The sequence below is a fragment of the Phalacrocorax aristotelis genome, chromosome 5 (assembly GCF_949628215.1).
Source record: "Phalacrocorax aristotelis chromosome 5, bGulAri2.1, whole genome shotgun sequence".
Taxonomy (NCBI): Eukaryota; Metazoa; Chordata; class Aves; order Suliformes; family Phalacrocoracidae; genus Phalacrocorax; species Phalacrocorax aristotelis.
In genome coordinates, this window is record NC_134280.1 from 52026984 (window position 1) to 52046676 (window position 19693).

General features: G+C 37.9%; 1 protein-coding gene across 1 annotated transcript in view; it reads left to right on the forward strand.

The window, feature by feature from the left end:
* The first annotated feature begins 3642 nt into the window (after positions 1-3642).
* MUC2 (mucin 2, oligomeric mucus/gel-forming) overlaps positions 3643-19693 on the forward strand; it is a 51650-nt gene continuing 35599 nt past the window's right edge. Inside the window, exons 1-15 of the mRNA XM_075092518.1 lie at positions 3643-3778; positions 5438-5702; positions 8155-8269; positions 8963-9053; positions 9434-9543; positions 9780-9996; positions 10468-10593; positions 11570-11687; positions 12021-12159; positions 12817-12927; positions 13935-14004; positions 16634-16771; positions 17330-17494; positions 18093-18187; positions 19102-19228. Of these exons, the coding sequence (XP_074948619.1) occupies positions 3709-3778; positions 5438-5702; positions 8155-8269; positions 8963-9053; positions 9434-9543; positions 9780-9996; positions 10468-10593; positions 11570-11687; positions 12021-12159; positions 12817-12927; positions 13935-14004; positions 16634-16771; positions 17330-17494; positions 18093-18187; positions 19102-19228 (1957 nt within the window). The 5' untranslated portion in view covers positions 3643-3708. The remainder of the gene's footprint in view (positions 3779-5437; positions 5703-8154; positions 8270-8962; positions 9054-9433; positions 9544-9779; positions 9997-10467; positions 10594-11569; positions 11688-12020; positions 12160-12816; positions 12928-13934; positions 14005-16633; positions 16772-17329; positions 17495-18092; positions 18188-19101; positions 19229-19693) is intronic.

The window sequence follows — 19693 nt, forward strand, 5'->3', positions numbered from 1 at the left end:
CCTCTCCTTTGCTGTGTGGGAGGTAGCAACTCTCAAAGTGTTCTTCAATATAGACTGCTATATGCACAGTGTTGCTGTGATACAGCACTCTGTATTGACAATGTTGTCTTTTTAATGATTCAAAAGTTAATTATAAAGTAATGTTGTTAGAAAATGTGCATGGCAGCTGGAAGGCTTGGATATGAGTCAGATGTATTCTTGCATTTGACGCAGTTTTTCCCTCTTACACAACAGAAGGTACTGTTAATTACATAACTGTGTATTTGCATAACAGAAAAAAGTCAAAGTTTACCATAACTATGGCAAGTGTAGTAAACTGTACTAGCAGGATGGTAATATTTGGTGGCAGGAGGCAGAAAAGTAAAGATTCTTAAATGTTCATGCAAGTGAACTCAAGTTTCCATGGTGTCCTGTGGAACCATCACCATAGTTATATTGTGAATATAACTCAGAATAATGTTTAGCTTATCTATTTGATACTAAATCTTAAATTTATTAAGTTCTGTCAGGTCAGTTAGAAGTGTTGACTACGTGCCATTAAGTAAGCATCAAGCTTACTTAATGCTTACTTAAGCATCAAGAGTTGAGCAAAATGGGAAAAGTTTATCAGCCAAGTGACTAGACTGGACATTTCATAAAATAGAATATACCATATTAAGTAGGCATTCAGTGTAGTATTTGGAGGATCATTCAAAAATTCTGGTTTTGAAGGCTGAAAAATAACTCACAGCAACTGTTGACTTGGAGGTCATTTCAATTTACTGCTGCAAAGAGGAAGGGAAGAGCAAAGGGTTTGGTCTCTAGTTCTGTTAGTGGCAGTAAGGTGATTCTGATTTCCCACATGGCACCTGAAAATATTAAGTAAATGCAAATTTACTTCATTTTTCACCATCAGTGTCAATAGGAATTTTGAGGCTAGGAGATGGAAGAAAATATTAGTAGAGGAAAATTGCAGTTAAAGCAAGTATGCTCATTTTGTTTCTTGTCAAACTCTCTCTAACATCTCCTTGATATGCAAAATCCATTGAAAGAATACAAGCTTTGGCTAGAACATTTCCCAGCTTCCTAGCGAGCTGTATTTTCAGAAAAGAAAACCTTCTTCAGAGGACAGAGGAAAAAATGCATGTTTTGCCAGTATTTTTCTTCCCAGTGTTTCCTAGAGAGAAAACAAAAGATTTGGAAAATCCCATTCCACTGGGTAAAATTGCCAGAGGAAGGAATGTGGAGTGTAATTCCCTTGATGCTTTTTCTATGTTATCTCTTCTTGGCTCTGTCAACTTCCCTGTAGTAAATCCCATAGATGTTTGAGAAAGAAAAACTTTTCTAATATTTTTTTTAAATAATCAAATATTTTTCCATGTGTATTGACATAGAAGCTGTCATGCTTAGGCTTTTCTCAGACATACCTTTTCTAGAAGGTGTTAGTAGGCAGATTTGTTAGTTGAAGTTATTACTTACTACATCCATTCCTAATCTCCAGTCATTGTGTCACAAAGGTTATCCCCGTTTGTACTTAACTGGAAGAGATATGTTTTGCAACCTTGGTCTCAGAGTATGAGCTACCAACAAAAAGAAAGAAGTATTATGAGTGGAAAATGGATGCTAATCTTAAAATTTCTACACCAAGCCATTAAGGAAGGGCATGTGAGAATGTTCTACTCGGGCTAGCATCAGCAGATACCTTACACTATTGTATTTGTTTGAATAAAAAGGAATGCCAATAACCCAATTATTAACTCACGGAGACTGCTTTTTCTGGGTCAATAGTTGTTCTAGACAGGAGACTATCTGGAAAAATAAAGGGAGGAAAAGAAAAACTCAAAATAAAGTCCTTCGGGAATCTCCGAAGTATTTTTAGAAAACATTTCTGAACTAAGAATTTTGGGGGCATAAAAGACAGAAAATTCCAAGATGGGAGATGTCTCTGAAATGTCATAAGAAGTTAGACCTGTTAAAGTAACAATCAGGGAAAGGTCTCTGTAGGCAGTGTTTCTTCTTTTTTCTCTAAATGGTTTGTTCTAACTGGTTATTACTGGTTTCATTTTTCTTTTCCAAGATGGAAAATCAATTCTATATTCTTGTAGTGATAGACTCCCAATGGAGAAAAAGGTGACTACTTAATTTCAGTCATGAGTGTTGAGTGAATGATACCCTATGTAAGGGTGAGAGAAATGCAAACCTGTATCCTCAAATAGGAAAAGCAGAAAGTCTCAAAACTAGCCTTGGGTTACTTGAGATAAAAAAGGCAAAAAAACCCAGAACAGCTGAAGGCCATACCTTTATGACAAAAGGGTGTTTCTAGCTGACTAGAGCAGGTAAAAGGGCTAAGTGAAGAGTTTCCTTGGTGCTTTACAAAATATAAAAGTTCTACTTGTAATTTGAGCAATGAAAGTAAGGAGAGTTCTGAACAATTAAGGGGATTAGAGATTTTTAGACACTGCACTGAGCAACTTTTGATGAGAAAATATAGAGCCTGGCCTGGGAGCTTTAACAAGCAAACCCTGTTAGTGCTATGAAGCAGCTGTGTTGAAAGATGTGTTGAAATAAGTGTATTTTACCTCAAGAAGCCTGTGTTTTGTCTTCTGAAGAGAGTTTCAGGAAAGCCTCTCAAAGGAACTTTTCAGAGTAAAATACAGTGCATGTGGAAAACTTGTATTTCTGAGGCAGCATTCTGAACTGGTTCCTGGCTCTCTTTTCTGCTTTCTTCTTCTCCCAAGTACCGTCTTCATCTTTCTCTGCACAAAGCAAACTGACTTTATAGCTTTTGTAGGACAGTACACTGTGAATTTATCATTCGTGTAGAAGGTAAGCACGAACAAGCTGTTTAGGGGGATTCTGTCTGAAAACAATTGTTATTCAGTCTGGACAGTAATGTTTTCCCCCTTTTCCTTCTTTTTTTTTTTTTTTTTTTCTTTTTTTCTTTTTTTCCTTCTTTTTTCCCCTAAAGCTTACTATGTTGTGAGAGTCTCTACAACCTTTTTGATGGACTTTCTGTTGCACTATGACAATGTTTGGTAGAGCATCTCTTGCCGTGAATTCCTTGAGCTTACCTTGTCACTCTACCTCGGTTATATTTTGGACACAACATGCAGTATGGGCTATACCTTGTTTTAGATGTTCCCCAGAGCTTTACAAATGAAAAGAATCAAACAATTGCCTGCAAAATAATTTTACAATGCATGGTATATAATTTTTATTTGTAAGAGTTACTGTTGTCTACAAGAAGCTTCACAAGCACTGTTTAATTTTTACAGAAATCATTTATGTGATGGTGAAAAATGAAAAATCCTTCGGCTTTGAAGCCACTGTTTGAGGGTATCTCATCCTAAACTACCTTCAAGGGATTTCTTTGTTCAGCCACTCCAAAAGTCACTATTTGTTATAGGAGTTACTGAAGGTTAAACTTGGCATGAGCATTTGAAGGATTTAAAAGCATAGCATCCTGTAGATGAAAAAGAGCAATAAAAAATTGCATGATTACTGAATCAATATTATACCATTTCCTGTATACTGGATTCCTTCATTTATGTTGAAAAATACCTGTCTGTTTACTTCTTATCTCCTGTAAATATCACGCCTATTTTTTTTACCCCTCCTCTTTCCTCCTCCCTTTTTATCTTCTTCCTTGTGGTAGAATCAATTGCATCAGTGGATATTATATAAAGAAAAGTTTTCAGTGGAGTTCCCAGTTCACCTACCTTAGGCACCATGGGACTAAGAGTGGCCAGCCTTTTTATGCTCTGGCTGGCTCTTTCCTATGCAAATGAAATACGAAAAGGTAAGCTCTGGAAAAGAAATGGTAGCAGATTGCCTCCTGGAAAAGAGGGAGAGTGTTAAAATTCCACTGCAGAGATAGAATGAGGCAGTGCATTTAAATAATGCACTGGAGTTTTAAGGTGCCTTAAATTTCTTAAAGTTTCAAATGCTGAGGCTACATGGCTCAGCCTACAGAGGTAGATACTGCTCTCTTTGGAGAGATTAGTACCTCCATCTACTGCATTAATCTCTGGTTTGATTTGCGTGGAAAATATTTTCAGTGCTACTTTTCTTTCCATGTGTTGAGACTTCCCTAGGTATGGCAGTTACTTGGCAGAAAGTACCTATAGGAATTTGGGAGGTTCATTGTTACAGCAATGAAGAAAGTGGATGACTGTGCCTCCCGTTATGTTGGAATAACATAAATGCTTTCTTCAAAAGTGAATGTAGTAACATTGGACAAAGCTCATTTTGCCGTTCAGGACATTAATAATCCTTCTGTAAAAGCTCTAATTTACTCTATTTGTTATCAACTTTGTTTGAAGTGTTGAAATGGAGCTCTCATACTGAAAACTATTTAAGGAGGAATAGGTGATGAATTTTGTGCAGTAATCAGGTTTGGGCTATTAGTCTTTGTCTGCTGCATCTTGAATTCAGCAGTGGGAGGAAAGAGTTATCTTGCACTTGATATCCCAGCTGTGAGCTCTGGGAGAACCTCTGCGTAGCCTTCCTTCTGGGGAGAGAAGCATACATGCCAGATTGGCTGGATGTATCTGGCACGATTCATACCATCAAAGTACAATAACTTAGACATCTCCTTGATAGTTTCACTTTCTCAGATTAAACACCACAAGAAAATCCTGTGAAGATGAATGCCATGTGTGCTTTTGGTACCTTGGCTAGCTTCCTAAGTATGTTCAGCTTTTATGCTCACCCCTAATCTACAGCATCTTGAGATTTATCAGATACTGTGTTAATTTGTATTATTTGTTGGTATAGATGGCTGGGAAGGGAACAAATATAATCATTGTCTTCTCCTGCTATTGCAAAAACAAATTATTTTTGTTCCTACCATGGTTATTTTCTGATCTATCTTCTGAAGAATTTCTACTCTGTAGTAATAGAAATCACTACTTCTGTTAGGAAAAGAAGGAATTTTTAAAAACTCCTGCTATGCACAAGTCCTTCCATAACATTTAATATATTTGTCTTCCAGAGTAGGAGTGGTACTTCCTTGGTTTCCTAAATCTGTTTCCTTTCCAGTGCATGTTGTATCAGAGAAGAAAATAGCTCTTAGAAATATTTAATATTGCTAACAAGAATACTGTGGTTCAGAATAAATTTGCGTTTGGCAAAGCAGGGTCCATTGCACTGATGTGCCAGCTTGTTAGTGGACAGAGCCTTAAGTTTCCCCACCTCATGCAGACAAGTTCCTTCACCTCAGTGAGTATTGTAAGATATACCCAGGTCTCAGCAGCATTTGTTAATGTTTTATTTTCCATTAAAGATTTACATCTTCTTTGCTTAATAGGTAGATGCTTGAGCAGTCTTGAGATCTGTGAAATTGCTGTGCACATAATTGCAAATGGTTTCTACCGTAGATTTCAGCACTTGCCTTTTCTTGATGCTAGCTCATTCATTTCACTTTTTTAATGCCTATTTCCTTTCCATCACTTAACAGGAAGGACAAGAAACCATGGCCACTATGTCTGCAGCACTTGGGGAAACAACCATTTCAAAACTTTTGATGGAGACATCTATCAGTTCCCTGGTATTTGCGAGTATAATTTTGCTTCTGACTGCCGAGACCCTTACAAGGAGTTCTCTGTCCACATTCAGCGTTCTCTGGACAGCAATGACCACCCTAAGATCCAGTATATTCTGGTAACAATCAAGGACTTGATGATATACCTCAGACAGAAACTGGCTGTGGTCGATGGGCAGATGTAAGTTCCTTTAGTGTAATAATATTTCAGAGAAATGTGCTGGGAAGATAAAAGCAGGATTGATTCTTTACTGTCTGTATACCATTAAGGTAACTGCTACAAGCATTTCCACAGGCGAAAAAACAGCCCTTTGAAATCCAGCATAAAAAATTGCTTTGGGGAGGGACTTTAGTATTAAATCGTCTTTTCTACACTGGCATAAGAGGTGATTTAAATGCAAGTCAGGAAGAGGCTTGAGTGAATTGTTCTTCTTCTGCTTGTGTAGGAAACAATGCAGCTCATGGGACAGATCTTTCACTGCCATAAAATGACATCGCTTCATTTGTGTTATGGCATCACCTTGAGTTTACCTTAGCAGATGGTCTAGCAAGTCCTCAAAGATGCATTTTTCTCCAGGGTCTTTCTCTCTCATTTTGTGGCAGAAGAGAGGTGTTTTTTTCTGATCTTCATAAATAATTCTTTAAGGTCTGATGGCCATTTCTCAAGGGTTTAAAACAGATATAATGCAGGTCAAAATTTGCACTGATTTGTATGTGGCAATATATACTTTTCCACAGTAAGCAGTAGTAAATTTCTCCTCCTGTAACATGGTTAATGAGGAAATAGTCTGACACCATTACTGGTGCCAAATAGTGTCTTAACCTAGCCTTTCCTATCATCAGCCTATCCTTTCAGTGTACGTATAGATACACACTGAAACAAGTGCAGCAACTCATAGGTTAAGACATAGTTCTGAAGATGGAAGAAACTGGCTGTTAGTATGTTGTAGCATAATTAAAAAAAAATCCTCTCTGTTGTTATTGTAGGACTCAGTTTTTTCCAAAATTCAGATTTTTCTCTGAAATTTGGAAGGCATTGCAATGAAAATCTGTTCAAATATAGAAAATAATATTCAGATTTCCAAGGATTATACCAAAATGCATAACAAAGTGACAGGATGTTATGAAAAATACATCTTGCCCCAAAATGAAAAAGCCCTTTATTGTATACTTGGGTCTTAAAAAGAACTCATGAAAAACAAGTTTAGAAATCCTTTAAAAATTATTTTTCTTAAGCCAAGCCTCTTTTTGTCTTAGGTATTATTCATAAAACAGTAGATCCCTTCTGAAGAGGTGCATTTGGTTTTTTGTAGAACTTAATTTCCCATATTGCTCTTTAAATAACATACAATCCATTGTCATGTAAAATAACATTTCACACTACTGAAGTGAAAACTGTAAAGTAGAAAAATATATTAATTTGCCTTTCGGTACCTCACCTACTGATTGATTGAATGTCCTAGTATTAGAAAAAAAGAGAAATATTCCATTCAATGAAAACTGAAATGTGAAAAGCTGCCCCATATTTTATATTTCATCTACAAAAATATGTTCTATTAAGACCTCATTGTCCAGAGGATGAACAATGTGGCAAAAAGTAGAAATAATGGTGTCTGAGTTCCTGCCTAGTATTTAGATGTGTAAGTCACTTGGCCATGTTAAAAATGCCTGAGGTAAATAGTTGGAAAAACCCCAGTGACAGGAAATTAGCATATAAAATTCTCCCAGTCAAGAGACTAGTTAAGAGAAGATATGCATAGGCATACATGAATCCTGATAGGTAACAATAATATTGACAAATCTGTAGAAAATGAATGGGTTATTTTGACTGGATTCCACTTTACACTACTTCTGTTTGAACAGACTCTAGTTCTTTAGATTTTATGATGAGGCTGCTTGCCACAATCCCTTTATTGCTTAATGACTTGTTGCATAGTGCACTGTTAAGACAGACGTACCAGAGCAGGAGAGAGATCTGTGCAACTGATTCTTTATCAGACAAAAAGATCTATGCTCGGCCTTCTGCGAAATATCTTCTGTCACATTAACATGACTTGTTGTCACCATTAACAAGCTTGGTCCTGTCAACCAAAAACTAATGAACTAACTACTGGGTTCCTGTTAACATGCTCCTTTCTTTTCAAATTTTATTGGTAGTCCCTGTATCTGCCTGTGCTTTTTGGACTCTCTTGAGGAGGAAGATCCTTGCAAATGAACATTCATTCTCTGAAATTGTTGTCAGATCTTTTTGGTAAAGAAAAGCTTCCATTTATGTTGTTATGTCTTTCTTCAAAGTAAATTATTCGTGAGTGTTTGAATATCCTCTGTTAATACCACAATGATGATGGATTTTCCTTTGACTCATTTGAAGACATCTAACATTTTGGCTTTTTATTTTTAAAAACCAGTACCTCGGGGACACTTTGCCTCTGAAATTGCTTTGCCTTTTAAAGGTATCAATTGTCAAAGAGAGAGAGGATTTTATGCCTCATTAAAATAAGACATCCTGTGCAGCTAGGATCAGGTAGACACAGACTGGTTTCTCTATTCATTAGGGTATTTGGCTTATTAAAGACATTCATGTTACCCCTTATGTTTCTGTACTAATGCAAAGTCTCTGATTTTCTTCCTAGAGTGAAGACACCTTACTACAGCTCTGGCGTGCTCATTGAGAGCAATGACATTTACATCAAAGTTTATGCCAAATTAGGCCTGATAGTGATATGGAATCAGGAAGATGCACTGATGGTATGTGTGATCCAAGTCTTCTCTATTGATATTTCCTGGGTTTGAGAGACTACTATATGGTGAACAGGAGTAGAATCTCACAAACTGAACAGAGCTAGAGTGTTAGGCTGACTCATCCAACTGACGCTCACAGTACCTTATTTTAGAAACATAAAGTTCCTTTCTCTGCTATGTGATAGAAGTAGCAGTATGGTGTGCAGATGATCTTACTGGTCTCAAGAAGGGGAGAGGAAGCTTTCTGAGAAATAACTAGTGTTTTTGCTATAGCACCTCCACACTACAATCTGCATTTTCCTTCCATCTGTCTGTTAAAGGATTGCCATCATCGACTTGCTTAATTTATAGAAAGACTTAAATTTTATCCCAGTAGGGAAATAAAAGAGAAAAAAAAAGTCCTGTGATTTTAAGAATACTTTCTTTTTCATATTTATCACCATGGTGGTTACTGCCATTATTTAAGTACAGGAGGTTCAGTTACTTCCTTCTGTTTTCTGTGTTACTTTTTGCATCTAACTCTGTGTTTATTAACTATGCTACTAATTCAACTTCAATAACTACTTCTGTAACAGTTTTGAGTTCACCATCACTTCTGTCATTTAGCAACTTCCCTTTTGATGAAACATATTTGCTTTGGAATGCCTTCATGCTCCAGATAATTCTTTTCTATTTTTTCATTTTCTTTCCATTTCCTAGGTGGAAGTGGACAGCAAATTTAATAACCGTATGTGTGGTCTCTGTGGGGATTACAATGGAGTTCCAATCTACAATGAATTTATTAATGGAGGTGAGTCATCCCACAATACTGAAAGTTATCACAGAAGATAGGCTGATAAGCATTGTGCATAGGAGCATCCCAGGAGAGCAAAATTCACCTGAGAGGTTTCTGTGATTGCCCCCGAATAAACATTATGTTCCAGTGCTGCATTCCTAGTCTAAGGTTATTTTATTTATTTATTTATTCCAGAGAAATCATCTTGTTTTTTTCTCTGCTGGCCTTCTTTTCTCATTACGTCTTTAGATTTTTAAGCACACGTAGACATAACAGACATAATTCAGAGCAAAGACCTATGTCTTCCAATTGATCAATAGAGTCCCAGGAATCAGATGCTCCTTGTTGTCAATTTCTGGGGCTCAGCAAGTCCTCTTTGTAATTTTTTCTCATAGTTGCAAGCTACAATTCAATTACGTATGGGAATTTACAGAAGATCCACAAACCTAATGCCAAATGTGAAGATCCTGATGAAACTCAGGCTCTTCCAAGCTGTAATGGGCATGTGAGTATTCCTGATGGTGAACTTCACTTGCATTGGCACATGGACACATCCTTGTGCTATGGGGAGTTAGTATGTGAGGAGCTGGGAAGATTGTCCCTTCCAGGGCAAATGGTTTCTTCCTCCTTCCAAGAACAGTGTTGCTGTTCAGAAGACAAGAGTTATTATGACAAGACAGTAAGTGACTGGAAGCTTAGGTGCTTACAAATCTCTCAAATATTCTAATTCTTTGTCCTTAGCGTGGTGAGTGTGAGTGGTTGCTGACTTCCTCTGCATTTGCTGATTGTCGGTTACGTCTTAATTTGGAAATGTACATCCAAGCCTGCATGCAGGACAAGTGTGCATGTAAAGGACATGAGGACTCCTTCTGCCTCTGCAGCACCATCTCTGAGTATTCTCGCCAGTGTTCGCATGCGGGTGGCCGGCCTGGTGAATGGAGGACACAGTATTTTTGCCGTAAGCAGCTATAAGCAGCTATATGAATTTTACAAAGAAACAAATATTTCCTGGGTGTAGCACTGTGAAACACTTAAATTCATTCCTTCTTTGCAAAACTATAGTCATATATTACAAATTTCATACCAATAATGTGATAAAGTACATAGTACGTTTTTCCTGTTTTCTTTTTATATTACCCTTGTTATAAAGAATCTTTTTCAGCAAGTAGAAATTCTGTTCCCATTAAAAAACTGTGAGGTTTGATGCTGCAGATGACTGGGATAATTTGATCTATTTAAGATAAAAAAAAAAAAAAGAAAATATAAAAAGCAGGGAAAGCAGTTCAGAAACAGACAAACATGCTTTTTCGGATGGAGTCTGGCTTGGGACACCACTGCTTTCAGGGGAGTAGGGGATATGATCTGTGGTTTCTGAGGAATGATGGACTTTACTCTCAAATGACTGGTGGTGTCTTTCTCATTCTTTCAGCCAAGACCTGTCCTGATACCATGATCTATAAAGAAAGTAGCTCACCCTGCATGGATACTTGCTCACACTTGGAGACCAGCAGCCTTTGTGAGGAACACTACATGGATGGTTGTTTCTGCCCTGAAGGCAAGTGTTAGTCTAGCTGTTGTATATGGAACAAAACCAACAGCTATGCCAAATGAAGTCATAGTTAAAATATTAAATGTAGTCAAATTATATCTTAAAAACTAGTACTACTGCTCATTATCCCCCCCTCCCCCAGGGAACATAATTATAAGGTTTTTGAAAAAGGAGGTCATAATTGATTAATGAATCAATGATTTTATAGTTAAATTGTATTAACACAATGACAGGTAATAGGTCTGCTTTTTACTTCTCAACAAATGAACTTCTCCTAATATATAGAAAAACATGGTTTTCAGGTTGAATAATTCTGAGACAATGGACATCATTTGTCCAGAAACTGATAATGAAGGACAGTGAGTGAAATTCTCAGGCTTACTGTCTGTAGCTGTACGCTTCTACGGGAGAACTTATCTTGGGCCGCATATCTCCGGGACACAGGGCTCTACCCACCCTGGGGACAGTGATGCACAGACATCAATATGATGGATACAAAATGTCCGTTTATTTAGCTGCGTCACACGCTTATATAGCTCTTGAGCTTCCTGTTCCTGCCACTCCTATGGGGAGGAGTCTATCTTTCCGTCACATCCCGTGATCTTCCAGTCGCTGATCCCTGTCTGTTCCCCTACAACTGTCAACCTTAGGAAAAAAGATTACAGTGAAAGTCTACAGAGCATGCCAGATGGGCTGAAAATCTAAACATAAAATTCTGAAATTGTTCTTATATGCTTATATTAAGCTTCTAATCTGTGTATAGTTATATAAATGGATAGACTTAACATTTTCAAAGCTGAATAGAGGTGTTTTCCATGTGTCTTATATTACAAAAAGTAGAAACAGTATTCTTCAGAGTTTTGATAATCTCAGCCTCTGCTTTCTGTGTCAAGTTGAGAGCATGCTTCCTCTAAGAGTTTCTCCTCTGTGGAAATTGCGTATTTCAGAAAGAGCTGTAATAGTTTACTGTTGTGCTTTACAGGAACTGTGTATGATGATATTACTGAAAAAGGCTGCATACCTGCTAGCCAGTGTCACTGCAAACTCCATGGAAAGGAGTATTCACCTGGACAAAGCATTACCAATGAATGTGAAGAATGGTAAATATCATGGTTGTTTACACACCTTTCTTTGAATGATCGTAAATGGGTCTACATTTTTCAATCTTCCACTTAGTCATAGGAGCCTTCCTGAAAACATTCTGAAATTAACTTTTATGTTGCATGTCTATACAACCAATTTTCTGAAAGTTTTCTTGTATCTATGGCATATGGCAGAGGGGAAACCTTAAGAAAAAGGTCAAAGATACAGTTTTAAAACACCTGGGCATACCTTGCTATTTGCTAGGTATACAGATGCTTTCAGTGTTCTCAGCTCATGTAGAATCTACAAGCATTTTCTTTATTATTTGTGTTATTTATTATTTATTATAGCACCTGTGATTCAGGCAGATGGATGTGCAAAGATCTACCCTGTCCAGGCACATGTTCATTGGAAGGAGGTTCCCATTTTACCACCTTTGATGGGAAGAAATATACCTTCCATGGAGACTGTTACTATGTATTGGCCAAGGTACTGTGTAATGTAGGGCTTTTCTCTTTTAGAGTAAATACAAGTGTCTATGCGCTGATATGTAACAGCTATGAATTGTTGTTTTATTCCATTGTTAGGGGATAAGGGAAGCAGAAATGCTAAAAGTAGTACTGGAAAATTCAGGATGGGCTGTGATAGCCCTAGGGGGGGATTTGGGCACTTACTGCAATGGGTGGTTAACTTAGTCAGGTAGTAGACTAGGTATGCTGTCATTACCCAGTGGAGTCTTTCAAGTGTAAGAAATCAAAGGATGACTCTGGCTGCATGGCTAGGTAGACTGCAAAAATTGGCAGTTCTCAGGATTAGAAGCATTCAGCCAGATCTGTAATACCTTTTTCTGTGTCTGAGTGTCAAAGTCAGCTAGGGAAAGGAGCTAGGCAGCTATTTAATTCATCTCTCTCTGAAATATCTGGTGCCTGTTGTCCTACAGAATGGCAAAGATCTTGATGAGCTAGAAACCTTACCACTGAATCTGAAAGACATTTCAGCTTCCAGAGCCACTGCTGAAATGGTGGTCTTAATAGCTAAGTTCTGTAGTAATTGTTATTGTAACTGATTACTTTAGTCTTTGTTTTAGAAATCATCTTGTGAGATTTTTGATTGAACTAATGGACGTTTATTTCCCTGTGGTTGTAGGGTACTGTAAACGACACTCATGCTCTCCTGGCAGAGCTGGGTCCCTGTGGCTCCACAGACAGACAGACCTGTTTGAAGACTGTTGTGCTGTTAGTAGATCACAAAAAAAATGTAAGTATTCTGTGGGTTCTGCTAGATATGTTGAAAATCAGCATATTTCCCTTACTGTGGAGCAACAACTAATTCTTTTGGAGTCACTATTGTAGATAGATAAGGCACCTCAGACAGGCTGAAAACCAGCTCAGGCTTCTGCCTTGAGAACTCAAGTAGACCTAAACTGAACAAGAGAGGAGATTCAAATAAGCTGACATGTTATTTTCTTCCCTTCTCTACTCTGAGTTGTATGATTCTTCTCACTGTATTCCAGGCTGGCGGGAAGTAACAGTACCATTCTTCCTTCCGTCACAGTATTTTACTTTATTCAGATATAATTTTATAGATCTAATTGAGTCTTCAGAAGAGATCCCATCTTTGAATGTTGATACAATCCAACCTTCTGAAACATTTTTATTTTCATTCACTTTACTATCTAGTAGGTTATGGGAATATCTAGACTATATTTATACATAATTTTACATACATGCACACATAATTTTCCTCCCATATTTCTGGTCTTCCATGTCCTTGGCAGCATAACTAGAACAAAACCAGACCAAATCAGAAGCCCATCATTTTATGTTTCTGCATGTACAGACTACCATTTGATGAGGAAATTTAACAAACTGCTTTATTACCATGCCAGCATCATACTAAACCATTAAACTAGCTGTGGTATGTGCTTTTATAGGGACCCGGAACTTGCTATAGATCCTAAAGGCCCAATATTTTCTTTTACTTGCTGAAACCAAGGTGCCAAATATAAATGAGCTTTGCATTTCATTACTGATATAAATTGTTGTGGGCAGGTGTAAGTGAAACACTGAATAGCAAGATGAAACCTTATTTGTATCCTGCAGGTCTGCTGACACATTCAATTTTCAGACAGATTCTTCCTTTCAAAGATTTTAAGTTCTAGTCGCGGTCTACATGTGCAAAATATCTCCCCTCTTAATTTTTTTTATTAGTTCCTTTTCCTCTCAGTACCTGGAACCTCATTGATTCTATCTGCTATTATACAGGTGGTGGTTTTCAGACCAGATGGCAGTGTGTTACTGAATGGGATGACGGTGAATGTGCCTCATGTGACAGGTAAGAAACATAGCCTTGTGTATCATGTGTCACACAGCTGACTTCTCAAGTGGGGGTGTATTTTTTCAGAGGCAAAAGTCGAAAAGAGGCATATGAAATTTGTTCACATTTTAGAACAACTTGGGGATGAATGTGATTTAATAGTTGTCACTGAGAATTTCATGGGCAGACTGACTCTGCATAGAGCAGATGATTGAAAAAAATGTCCCTTCGTTTTTTTCATACATCTTGAATATACTTCATCATGTAGCTTGGAAAAGAGGAATTGTCGTGGCTTAAATTTAAAGCAGATAATTTTACCTGCCTATAAAGAGGGGTATTTAGCACATTTCAGGTCTAGCTACATGGTGTAGATATGTCCTGGCTCTCAGTCATGGCAAGGCTCAGGCATGTCTACTCCACCCCACTTCTTCCCCATGCTTTACTTTTTCCTGTGGGAAGAAAGCCTGACAGAAGGTAACTGCTGATTTTTTCTGGCCAACCAGGGCAGGAAAAAAAGGATGTACTGTGTAGCACCCTCTCATCTTCCCACCTCACTGGAGACATCAGCATCTTTTTATATAATCAGTAGATTAGACACTTTTAGAGGCTGACCCAGATCACCTAATTTAGGAGCCTAACTTCTGGTGGAAGGTCACTATCAGACAGCAGATGTGAGCTCTGGGAGTAACTTCTGAAAGGAATGTAGAACTTCTCTTTGTCATTCCTTTTTAGATATGTTCAGGCAGCACACTGACACAGTATATGTTGCTTCTTATTTACCAGCCTATCTGCAAATGGCAAGTTACTTGCAAGAAAGTCTTCTGAAAGGACAAGTGTTCATAGGATGATACATTCATGAATGCTTGCACAAAAATAATTACAGTGTGTAGCTGAAAGTTTAGACAGATTAAAGTGTTCTAGGCAGTAAAATAGATGATCTAATATGTAGACTAAATAGATAAATAGAGACTAAAATAATAGATTTGCTGTAAGAAATTGGTTAACCAGTAGATGTTGGTTTTTTGGACTCAGGCAAAGCTTTTGATACCGTCTCTCAGAGTATCCTTCTGGACAAAATGTCCAGCATACAGCTAGACAAGTCCATAATACATCAGGTGAACAACTGGCTGTTGGGTCAGGCTCAAATAGTTATAGTAAATGAGGCTACATCAGGCTGGCAGCCAGTCACCAGTGGGACTCCCCAAGGCTCAACTTTAGGGCCAGTGCTCTTTAAAGTTTTTATAAAGTTTTTATAAATGGATGCAGGAATCAAATGTACATTAAGTAAGTTTACCAATGATACTAAATCAGGAAAAGCTGTGAAATCCCTCAAGGGTAGAGAGATCTGGACAGACTAGAGAGCTGGGTAATCACCAACTGTATGAAATTTAACAAAAGCAAGTGCCAGATTCCACACCTGGGATGGAGTAATCCTGGTTATACATACAAATTGGGAGACAAGAGGCCGCAGAACAGCCCTGCAGAAAGAGATGTGGAGGTTTGGGTTGATGGCAAGTTGAATATAAGTCACCAATGTGCCCTGGCAGCCAGAAGGGCCAACCATGTCCTGGTGTGCATCAAGCATGGCATAGCTAGTCAGCTGAGGGAGCTAACTGTCCCACTCCACGTTGCACTAGTGCAGCCCCACCTTGAGCACTGTGCGCAGTTTTGGGTGTCTCAATATGAGGACATAAAACTACTAGAGTGTGTCCAGAGGAGGGCAACCAAGATAGTGAACAGTCTTAAGGGCAAGACTTATGAGGAGCAGCTGAGGTCACTTGATTTGTTCAGCTTGGAGAAGAGAAGGCTGAGGGGAGACCTCATTGCAGCCTACAACTTCCTCAAGAGGAGCAGGAGAGGGGGAGGTACTGATCTCCTCTGTCTGGTGACCAGCAATAGGACATGAAGAAATGGTATGAAGCTGCGTTATGGAAAGTTCAGACTGGACATTAGGGAAAGGCTCTTCACTGAGGGGGTGGTCAGTCACTGGAACAGGCTCCTCAGGGAAGTGGTCACAGCACCAAGCCTGTCAGAGTTCAAGAAATGTCTGGGCAACACTCTCAGTCATATGGTTCCATTTTAGGTAGGCCTGTGAGGAGCAGGGAGTTGAACTCCATGATTCTTCCAACTCGATATGTTCTATGGTTCTATGTTTCTAATTAGTAAGCATGGTTCCTCCACTATGCTGATTTTGTATGTCAGTTCTGCTGATTTTTCTATAATGGCTTGATTAACTTATGTATAAGCATCTAATATTTTAGTAGTAGTAGTAGTATTTAGCTATGTATTGGCTTGTAAAGACATGCCTATTACTTACTGTATGCAACAGTGCTGGGATAATACTTTTCCAGAAAACCTCTTGCTCCTCAGATTGTTCATCGTTAATGAGTTATCATTGAAGCTGTATTGCAGAAAATCTGAATTTGGTTCTGATTCCAGGGATGAGTCATTACAGGTTGTCAACTTGCTAAGTTAGTGGGGACCAGCATTGTATCTAGTTGGTCAGTGATTTTCAGAGGAAAAAAAGTTATTAATTTGATCCTGATCTGAGAGTTTTCATGGCAGGTGATACCTTAGAATCTAATAGAAATATTTTTTCAGCAGCCTATGTGTGTGTTTACTGCATAGTTCATGTTTTGTTTTTCAGCCAGCTTCTCAGTATTCAAGCCATCTTCCTACTACGTTGTTGTACAAACTTCTTATGGGCTTCAGCTGCAGATCCAGTTGTTTCCAGTCATGCAGCTGTTTGTGACTGTGGATCAATCAGTTCAAGGAAAACTTCAAGGCAAGTGTCTACTCAAATGGGAAGCAAAGCCATGCTGAAGAGTCATGTATCCTTTCATGAGTGATAATTCATGCTACTTATTGATTTGAGAGGAGGAAACTAAAAGCAGAAACCAAAACATTGCAACAGAATTGACTCAAGCAAACTAGAAATGCGTTTTTATTATTTCATGTTGATGTGACCTATGACTCCAGTGCCAGTATATTAATGTTTCTTAGAATAATTCATTCAGTTTAAGTTTTAACTCCCCACAAAACCAGGCATTTGGTGCATTTTGTGGTTTTAATATCATCAGAAAGCATAAAAAATACAGGTCAGGTTGGTGATCTCCTGAGGCAGAGACATCTTCACAAAGACTGTTCTTCTCAAGAGGTTAAAAATTTAAAATGGGGCTCCTAAGTCTTCAGTGCTTACAGTATACATTAATACTGAGGTGAAGTAGTCAGCTGTATGAACTCCGGTTTCTAATGTTTGTGATCAGTTGTCCCTTTCCCTTTGACATTTTAGAACGAGAATGAGTAATGATTAGGTAAAATTTTTTACCTTCTTTTTCAACAGGTCTTTGCGGAAACTTTAATGGAGTGGAAGGTGATGACTTTAAAACAACCAGTGGGCTGGTAGAAGCTACAGGATCTGCCTTTGCTAACACATGGAAAGCTCAGTCCACTTGTACAGACCAGGTAGAAAAGCTGGAGGACCCCTGCAGTCTCAGTGTTGAAAGTGGTAAGCACACTAAAAAGTCAGATGGTTGGCTTCTGCCAGAATGAGCAGTGTTTGCTGTCTATTACTCCAACAGGTGTGTAAGCGTTGTAGTGTGGCGCTGAAGTTTTTTTTGAGGACTGTAAATTAATAATTAATTTTTGCAAGTATGTATACATATGAGCACTGATTTCCCATCAAACTGAAGTGAAATTTTAGGGGGTGATTGTAGAGGAATCCTGAGCTGGAAGATAGGGAAGCAAGGTCATTAATTTATATTATTTGCAAAGGCAGCTTGTGTTTCCTAGCATTATTTATCCCTGTGTTTAACTTAGATTTATGGTCCTCAAATGGAAAGGGCTGACACAATTCCATGTAGACAAGTTGCAGCAGTAAGATACGATTTTTGATTTTATGATTGCGTGTCTGCTGCTAGAATCGGAGAACAGGAATATACGTACAGTGATTACATGTAGTTTCTCGACTCCCCAAAGTGCACACAGTTCTCTCATTTGTATTGTTCCATTGCATTTATGTGACAACATAACCAGACATGGCACAAGGAAGAGAAGTGAATGTAATGAATATAATAATATAATTTAATTTTTCTCCTTTTTTGCAGCAAATTATGCTGAGCATTGGTGTTCTTTGCTGAAAAACTCAGAGGGTCCTTTTGCAAAATGCCATGTAATCATTGATCCTTCAGAATACTATAAGGTATTGTAATCTTGCACTCTTTTTAGTTCTGGTTGTTTTTTTTTTTCAGATGGATGACTGTAGACGTTTATCATTGTTCAAACATTTGAGACATTACTGAGTAGCTTGCCCATAAAAGCTGGTGAAGTTTTTGCAGTCATTAACTGAGACAGCCTAGCATGCATCCAAAGTATCTCCTATGAGGAGATTGTTATGGAATGTTGCTGAAGAAAAATGTAAATTTGTATTTAATGTACCTTTTTATCGGATTGGATATTTGAACTGGAAAGAAGATTCAAGAGATGCAGGTGTGCACAGAAAGTCTAAGTCTACCCTTACACATTAGTTGCTATTAAGTCAGGGGGAAAAAAAAGGTAAATATTTACTAAGTTTTTTGTATTGGTTGGAATGTAGCACCAAATAATTTTCATGCCAGAAACTCCATGGTTTCTTTTTCCCCTGTGCTCATCACTCCTGAGTGGTAAGTGAGTCTTACCTGAGCAAAAAAAGAAATTCCTAAGTCTTTGCTCATACCTCAGTCTGAGCTCAAATTTTGTGAACACCTTCATAGATCTGGTTAATATTTTACTATTTTGATTGTTCATTTCAATGGATCTCTGCATTTCTAAGTTGCAACTGAGAAAGAACTGTATCAAAATCCTTTAAGAAAGGTGTTGTTAGGATGCGGGCTACATTATAAAGGTTCAAGAGGCTTGGCTTAGGTTAGGATAAGCATTCAAACATTTTTATTGTGTATGAAATTAAGCAGCATTTTCAGTCTCTGGTCTTTGTCCATTCCTTCCATTGTTCTCTGATCACAGGGATTAGTAAAAACAACATGAAAAATAATACCTATCAGGGTATTTCGTAGCAGCTGAGTTGAAATTGCTGATTGGGTTCCTGTGGGCCAACTGACCCTTTCGTTCTTTTTTCAGAAATGTAAATATGACACCTGCCTCTGCGAAGACAGTGAAAAATGCTTGTGTGCTGCCCTGTCCTCTTACTCAAGAGCATGTGCTTTCAAAGGGGTCATACTGGGAGGCTGGAGAAAAAGTGTCTGCAGTAAGTAGTGGAATTGTAATTCCCATGGAATTAATTAGCCATGAGAAATAAGCAGGATCTCTCTGAATTTAGCTGTCAGTGATCTCAATATTAAGGGATTTGGAGTATCTTAGAAATGTCTAATGGACTTAAAAGAGACAATGCTTATAATGTTTACTAATTGATGTTATATTCTTTAGCTGTCATTTGTTCATGATATATTTAAAAGTAGAAAGCAATATTTTTCACTTTCACCTTCTTTCCCCAGTTTAAAAAATAGTGCTGTTTCTATCTTTGACTAATGGAATCAGCCATCATGGCTTTTACATTGTTTTTGCTTATCAGTGTCTTTGTTTATTATTATGCTTGCTTTTCAACAGTACAGTATTGTTGAGACTAGGAGTTTATTATATTGTGCACTCTCTCTGATTTTTAGTATGTGAAACAAATATGGGTATGAAAGTAGAAACTATTAGTAGCAGTTAA